At 40.1% G+C, this 7,272-nt stretch overlaps 1 protein-coding gene across 11 annotated transcripts in view; it reads left to right on the top strand.

The window, feature by feature from the left end:
* The window catches only part of CSPP1 (centrosome and spindle pole associated protein 1), a 66,614-nt gene that overhangs the window by 12,937 nt on the left and 46,405 nt on the right, over nucleotides 1-7,272 (top strand). For 6 of the 11 annotated variants that reach the window (XM_015559550.1, XM_015559540.1, XM_015559543.1 and 3 more), the window contains 2 exons: nucleotides 5,084-5,177; nucleotides 6,112-6,169. The exons of 1 other annotated variant lie outside the window; for it this stretch is intronic. In XM_015559550.1, the coding sequence (XP_015415036.1) occupies nucleotides 5,084-5,177; nucleotides 6,112-6,169 (152 nt within the window). Of the gene's footprint in view, nucleotides 1-5,083; nucleotides 5,188-6,111; nucleotides 6,170-7,272 lie in introns of those variants that run through there. 4 more of the 11 variants (XM_015559542.1, XM_015559544.1, XM_015559539.1 and 1 more) reach the window with 2 other exon arrangements.

The following is a 7,272-nucleotide window of genomic DNA, read 5'->3' as shown; positions in this document are numbered from 1 at the left end:
GACAGCTAATTTGCCTACAAATGTCAGGTGGTCATAATAATCTGGCCACTCACGTTCAAATATATCCCACGTTCAAAGGCTGTTAAATCGCATTGTTTACCTATATCTTCAGGAAAAAAATCACTTCTGTCATGGTAAAAAACCTGCTTCCCTATTTATAATGGTCTGGCCCTCTAGCAACTTCAGCACGAAATTATAGCTAATTTGCCTATAAATGTCAGGTGGTCGTAATAATCTGGCCACTCAGTGTATATTTCCAGCTTATATGTGTATATACCCACAGGGAATTTACTGTCTTCCAAGGCAGCACATTCCATCTTTAGGTGGCTCTGATTGTTATAATATTCTCATTTCCATTGAATTGAAATTTGTCTTCCTGCAATTTTGCCCCAGTGACTTCATTCAGAGCCCTTTGTTTTATTTTAAAAATAAGGCAATTGACTGCTTAGAGCAAAAATAATATATTGTGGGGTTTACAACAGAATCATGGGTTATTTAGAAGTATGTTTTTACATTTGCAAATATTTGGGGGTTTTCCTGCTGTCTTTTTGTTATTGACTGCTTGTTTAATTCCTCTGTGGTCTGAGAAAATAATTTGTATAAATTCAAATTTGAAATTAGACAAATTGTATAGTAATACATTTTTTAATGGCTCAGGATATAGTCGACCTTGGTGCATGTTTAGTGTGTTCTTGAAAGAATGTGCAATGTGTGTTTGTTGAGAGTAGTGGTTTATAGTAATGTTCATGTCTTACACATCCTTCAATTCTTACCTGACTGCCTTACTCTGTGTGTGAGGCCTGGCGGCTGAAGGGATTTTCTGTGTTCCTTCCCCTTCATCAGTTTTCAGGCCTTAATGCCCTTGACAGACGCTGTCTCCCTCCGTACTCCTCTCCTTTCCCAGCTTAGACTCCTGTGGCTTGTTCCTCGGTGGAAGGTTGTCCCCATGCGTGTGATTCTCAGAAATGAGTTGTTTGCCCTCCCCACAGTGGTAGCCAGCCAGACTCTCCTTGATGTCTTGGAGGGTCTTGCATGAGAATTTTCTGCCCTTCCCCTCACTGCAGCCGGTCTTCGTTTTGTATGTGCAGAATGCTGGGCCTGAGCAGGTTTTCTGCCCTTCCACCCGTAGATTGCGAAGAGTCTGGAGCATGCAGTGGTTGGTTTGTGTTTTTTATTTTATTTATTTATTTTTATTTGGAAGGGTGTCTTCAGATCTCCTGTGTTGCCCCACGTCCAGTCTCTCTTGTGATCATTCTGCGGGAGAGGAGTGCTGGGTGCAGAGTCCTCTTCTGACTGGGCTTCCAGGAATCTACATTGTCTGGCAGCCCACACAGCGCCTTTAAGAAGTCATTAGTAGTTCAGCTATTTTTTTTCTTACCTGTTTGTAAGGCCGCCTCCTATTTCTCCATATTCTGGTAAATGTAAATCACTTGGATTGTTCCGTGTCAGGACTGGTTTTTATACCCTTGGAAATTCAGTTTAACTGCTTGTAACAACAGCTCTCGGATGGGCTTTTTAAAATTTCTGAGTTTGTAGATGATTGAGCTTTTCGCATTGTGGGGTCTGAGCAATGTGTGGCCTTTTACTTTCTAAATAGAAATAGAACTCTTCATTTAGTTCTTTATAATATCTTCCATTTCCTCCTCATAGTGTGACTGTTTTCACTTAAATACTTAGTTATGGGAGCTATTTTAACTTCCTTATTTATTGTTCCATCATCTTTGTTTATTTGCTTTTTTGTGTTGACTAACTTTTCTAATGGTTATGGGTCACTATTAATTTTCTGTTGCTACATCACCGATTAGCATAAATTTAGTGGCCCAAAACATGCCACATTATCTTGCAGTTTCTGTGTGTTAGAAATTTAGTTGGGTCCTCTGCTCAGGCTCTTACAAGGCTAAAATCCAGATTTCAGCCAGGTTCCAAGCCCAATTGGAATGCTGGCAGAGTTAATTTCCTTGTGGCTGTATCACTAAGGGGCCTGGCTTCCTACTGGATGTCAGCTGGAGATCACCCACAGTTCCTAGCGACTTCCACTGTTTCTTGCAACATGGGCTTCCTTCCTCACCCTGGCTGCTCACTTTATCATGCAAGCACGGAGCTTTCTAAACCTAGGGAGGGATTTTACCTGATTAGCTCTGGCCCACCCAAGATAAATCTCCCTTTTGATAAATTCAGAATTGACTAGAGGCCCGGTGCCCGAAATTCACGCACAGGGCTGGGGGTGGGGGTCTCCAGCCCGGCCTGCACCCTCTCCAATGTGGGACCCCTTGGGGGATGTCCAACTGCCTCTTGAAATCCAGGACTGCTGGCTCCTACCCCCTCTGCCTGCCTGCCTGATCACTCCTAACTGCTCACCTACCGGCCTGATTGCCCTTAATTGCTCCCCTGCTGGCCTGATCCCCCCTAACTGCTTCTGCCTCGCCCTGCACCTGGGACCCAGGATTCCCTCCTCCGGCTGGTCGCAGGCACCCGGGACCTGGGTTTCCTTCCCTCCTTCTGGCCGGCCGCAGGCACCCACGGCCCGGGCTGGCTTAGCCCAGGAAGGCTGCAGCCACAGGGAACTGTGGGCGTGTGGTTTCGCCTGGGCCACAGCCGCAGGCGCCTGGGACCGCGGGGCGGGCTGCTTGTCCCTCTCCCGGGCCACAGCCTGGCTGGTCCCCATTCCTCTCTCGCGAGCTCATTTGTGCCTGGCTGGTCCTCATTCCTCTCTCCCCATTGTTGAGTGTCTGAGCCATTATGGCATGATGGTGTGAGGGCATGATGGCCATTTGCATATTAGCTCTTTATTATATAGGAGGATTTGCTACTTTAATTACACCTGCCAATTTCTTTCACTTTTGCTACATATTATTGGGTAAAAGGAAGTCGTGTCCCCACTAAAGGAGAGTGGTTTATACAGGGAGTCATCACCTGAAGGCAGGGAACATAGGATCTGTCTTAGAATTTTGCCTACCATAGTCATGTTTTTCTGTTACTTAAGGACCATCTTTTTGAGGCCTTATTTTAATTTAATTTTTTTAATCCTCACCCGAGAATATTTTTCTATTGATTTTTAGAGAGAGTGGAAGAGAGTGGGAAAGAGAGAAGTATCTATGTGAAACACATCAATTGGTTGCCTCCTCCATAAGCCCTGACCAGGGTCTGGGGCGGGGAGGGGAAGGAGCCTGCAACCGAGGTACGTGCCCTTGACTGGAATTGAACCCGGGACCCTTTGGTCTCTAGGCCAACGCTCTATCCACTTAGCCAAACCGGCTAGGGCGAGGCCTCATTTTCAGCATAGCTAGGGACATTTAGTAGCCTTTTTTCCAGGGGCAGTTCAGCCGTACTACTACAGTGTGACCTTTCTGGGTTCTTCCCTAAAGACGCAGGGGATCCCCAAGGACTTCACTCTAGCTGGCTAGAACTTGAATTTCTCTTTACTTCAAGGTCTGAGAATTGTTCAGTTACTGTGTCCTCCATAGTTTCTTTGCCCAGCCTAATGGACTTTTCACTCTGTGCACGCACAGCTAGTGCACAGAAAGTTGGAAGGATTTCTGAAGCTCTTTTTATGCTTCTTTTTGGATCTCTGCCCTAAACTTCCAGCCATGATAGCTTTCCTGGATTTTGATCTTTATCTGCTTAATTCAGCTCAGTTTCCAGCTTGCTTTGTTCTGTCTCCCATACCTGCAGCCTGGAACTTGCATTTAGGCAGAAACAGGGGTGCTTAAAGGGCTCACCTCATTTGTTTTTCTCCCCTCAGGTATTATTGTCCTGTGCTGCCTGGTGTCCAGCGTCATATGTTTTGCCTAGTTTTATGGGAGGAGGTTAAGTTCTGTGCTTGTCATCATGATCAGAAGCAGAATGGATGTTTGATTATAGAACACTATTATTAACCTTAACGTAATTTATGTTTCCCCTGTGGGAGCTCCACTGTTGCTGACATCTGCGCTTAACGGACAGACTCAGATGCTGTATGTCCGCTTAATTATCAATCGGAAGGCTAATAATTAAGGTAGTAGAGGACTTGCTGGTTCGGTGCGCTTTTGATGCCCTGTGATTTTTGTTGTGCGCTTATCATGCATATCTGATTAAGAGGTGATTTTGTGTCATTAACATATGCAGTAACAATAATCCTTGGTGGATCCAAAATGTTTGCACAACTGGACTTTTGCATAAGTGATAGCAGGGTGAGGCTTACAGTTTTTTTTCTGTAGAATCAAGGTAACCATTGCTGTTTTTTAGCAGGGCACAGTGTGATTAGTGTTTTAAGATAATTGATCTTACGTAAGTGTGCTGGATGGACTGAAGCAGGGAGAGGGGGAGTTTGGGAAACTGGTTAGGACAGTGGTCGGCAAACTCATTAGTCAACAGGGCCAAATATCAACAGTACAACAATTGAAATTTCTTTTGAGAGCCAAATTTTTTAAACTTAAAACTATATAGGTAGGTACATTGTTATTAACTTAATTAGGGTACTCCTAAGGCTTAGGAAGAGCCACACTCAAGGGGCCAAAGAGCCGCATGTGGCTCGCGAGCCGCAGTTTGCCGACCACGGGGTTAGGAGATTATTGCTGCAATCCAGGTGAAATGTGGAGAGGTCCTATCTAAGATTAATGGGATCGCATATGAGAATAGAAAAGAAGGTCCTTATATGGAGTGAATAAGAAAGGATGAACAAAGTTACAATGTAGTTTTGGGGTTTGGTTTTCAGGCCATTAACAGAAAACAAGGAGGGGCAGTTGCTTTTGAGATGTTCAGTTTGGATGTACTTGTTAAATTTAAGGGGCTTGTGGAAGATATTAGTGGAGTTATTATTCCCAATTAGTGGAAAAATGAGGATGGGAATTAGAGTATTCTCTTATCCGAGAAGGTTTTCAACGAAAAGGAAGGATTAATGTGTCTTTGATACATAGTAGATATTCATTATGAAATTAATTATTGATCATATGAGAACTTCGTATGATAAATATTTTACTTTCCAGCTTGTATAGTGATTACTTCTTGATCCAGTAATTACAAATGGAGGTTTTTAAAAATTCAGATTTCTAGTTGCATATGTGCTCAAGAGTTAAGATTGCATTTTTTTCTTAACGCTTTCTAGGCGGTGAAGATCGAGAACTTATTCAGAAAAGAAAAGAAAAATATAGACAAGAACTGTTGGAACAAATGGCTGAACAAAAGGAGAACAAGAGACGGTAATGAAAGGTTTGCATTTAAAAGAGAGGATTTGAATTTAAAATGCATTTGTGTAAAATGAGATGGTGGTAAATAACTATTACATAGTAAAATAGGAGGATACTTTTCCTGTTGTGCTTTTGTATTTGTGAATCACTTTAATTTCAGTCTGCACATTGTAAATCAGCAAGGTAATACATGCTCTCAGTGTTTATTTTCTTTGTCATAGGTAACAAATGAGACTATGTATATAGTATAACAGGCCTTTTACATACCTGAATTAATTTCTTCAATTATTGATTTAGGATAGCACTTAATGTTATCTGCATGCCCACTTATATTCTCCATATATAATAAGAAATATAAAAGAAAAGTATTTTATCTTCTAACAATGTAAATATATATAGTATAAAAACAATCACTGAAAAATAAATAAAAGGTGAAATGCAAAAAACAACAAAAAATCATTGATAAATCCACAGATTTTTATATTGTGTACAAGTTTCAGTGTTTGTAATTTTTCTTGTAGAAGCACATGTGAAATATTAATTACAGTTTAAAATTTGGACTAGATATGTTAGTTCTAGAGAATTTGAGACTTCTTATATTTAAAAAAATAATTTTATTGATTTTGAGAGAGAGAGAGAGAGAGACAGAGAGAGAGAGAGAAACATCGTTGTGATGATTCTATTGGCTGCTCCCTGCACTGGAGATTGAGCCTGCATCGACGCTCCATCCACTGAGCCAAACCGGTTTCGGCCTAGTTTACTTTACACCAAATAAGAAAAATTTAGTTTTCAGCGTCAGTTAAGGACTTATTGTCAGTTAAATGAATTATTTGTATTTGGAGATGTTGTTGCATGGACTTTGTATATATGTTTGTTTCAGTAATTATTATGATTTTGTTTGTGTTTACTATAATTTTTTAATATATAAAACTATAATTTTGTTTAGAGAAAAAGATTTGGAACTCAGAGTTGCAGCTTCTGGAGCCCAAGACCCCGAGAAATCGGTGAGAATTCCTGGCATCTTTTAATGTTTAATCATTCAGTCAAATAAGCTTCAAATGTGCCAGAAGGTGGAGATAGACAGAAGATATTAGGGGAAGTGTCAGAGTAGATCAGGTTGAATACTAATAAACTAAACTTGTTTATTTCACTAAGCTAATTTTTACTTTTTCATATATCCCTTCTTCTTTCAGTTTGTTTCAAATTGGTCCTTTCTATTTTGTTTACCTGTACTGTTCCATGGGAGAGTTATTTCAGTTTAATTTACATTAGATGTTAATATTGTTCTTGAGGATATCTTGATCACTCTTATATTCGAGTGATTTCAAAAGAAACTGAAATCTTTAATTCTAGACTGTAAGCATTTTAGTAATTTTTACTTAATGTAAAACTAGAGAGATGACTTTATTTTTACTTTAATATTGTAATTCTCATCATTAAGTAGAATGAATTACATCATTGCAGTTAAGAAGGTAATAATGTATTGTTCTTCTCACAGTATACTTTTTCTGTAGTTGGATAGGTAGAATTTACTTGCGAAGGCAAGTTTTAGTTTCATCTTTGAATAATAATTAAGAAACTTCAATTTTACTAAAAAGTTCATTCTTAAAGAATACAGCAACTTAAAATTATTTAGCTGTAGGCAACTTTTGATTTACTTTTTTTAAAAAAATATATTTTATTGATTTTTTACAGAGAGGAAGGGAGACGGATAGTTAGAAACATTGATGAGAGAGAAACATCGATCAGCTGCCTCCTGCACATTCCCTAATGGGTATGTGCCCGCAACCAAGGTACATGCCCTTGACCGGAATCGAACCTGGGACCCTTGAGTCCGCAGGCCGACGCTCTATTCACTGAGCCAAACCAGTTAGGGCTTGATTTACTTTTTTACTTATGCTAATTATGTAGATCCTGGGTGGTTTATCTGTTTAAAAAAGTTATCTCATCAGCACCACTCATTCCCAGTGTACGTTTTGACTGCTCATAGAATAAAACTTTTTTTTTAAAATATATTTTATTAATTTTTTACAGAGAGGACAGGATAGAGATAGAGAGTCAGAAACATCGATGAGAGAGAAACATCGATCAGCCGCCCCCCGCAAAC

Source organism: Myotis davidii, unplaced genomic scaffold (genome assembly GCF_000327345.1).
Source record: "Myotis davidii unplaced genomic scaffold, ASM32734v1 scaffold393, whole genome shotgun sequence".
NCBI lineage: Eukaryota > Metazoa > Chordata > Mammalia > Chiroptera > Vespertilionidae > Myotis > Myotis davidii.
This window is presented reverse-complemented; position numbering and strand designations above follow the sequence as displayed.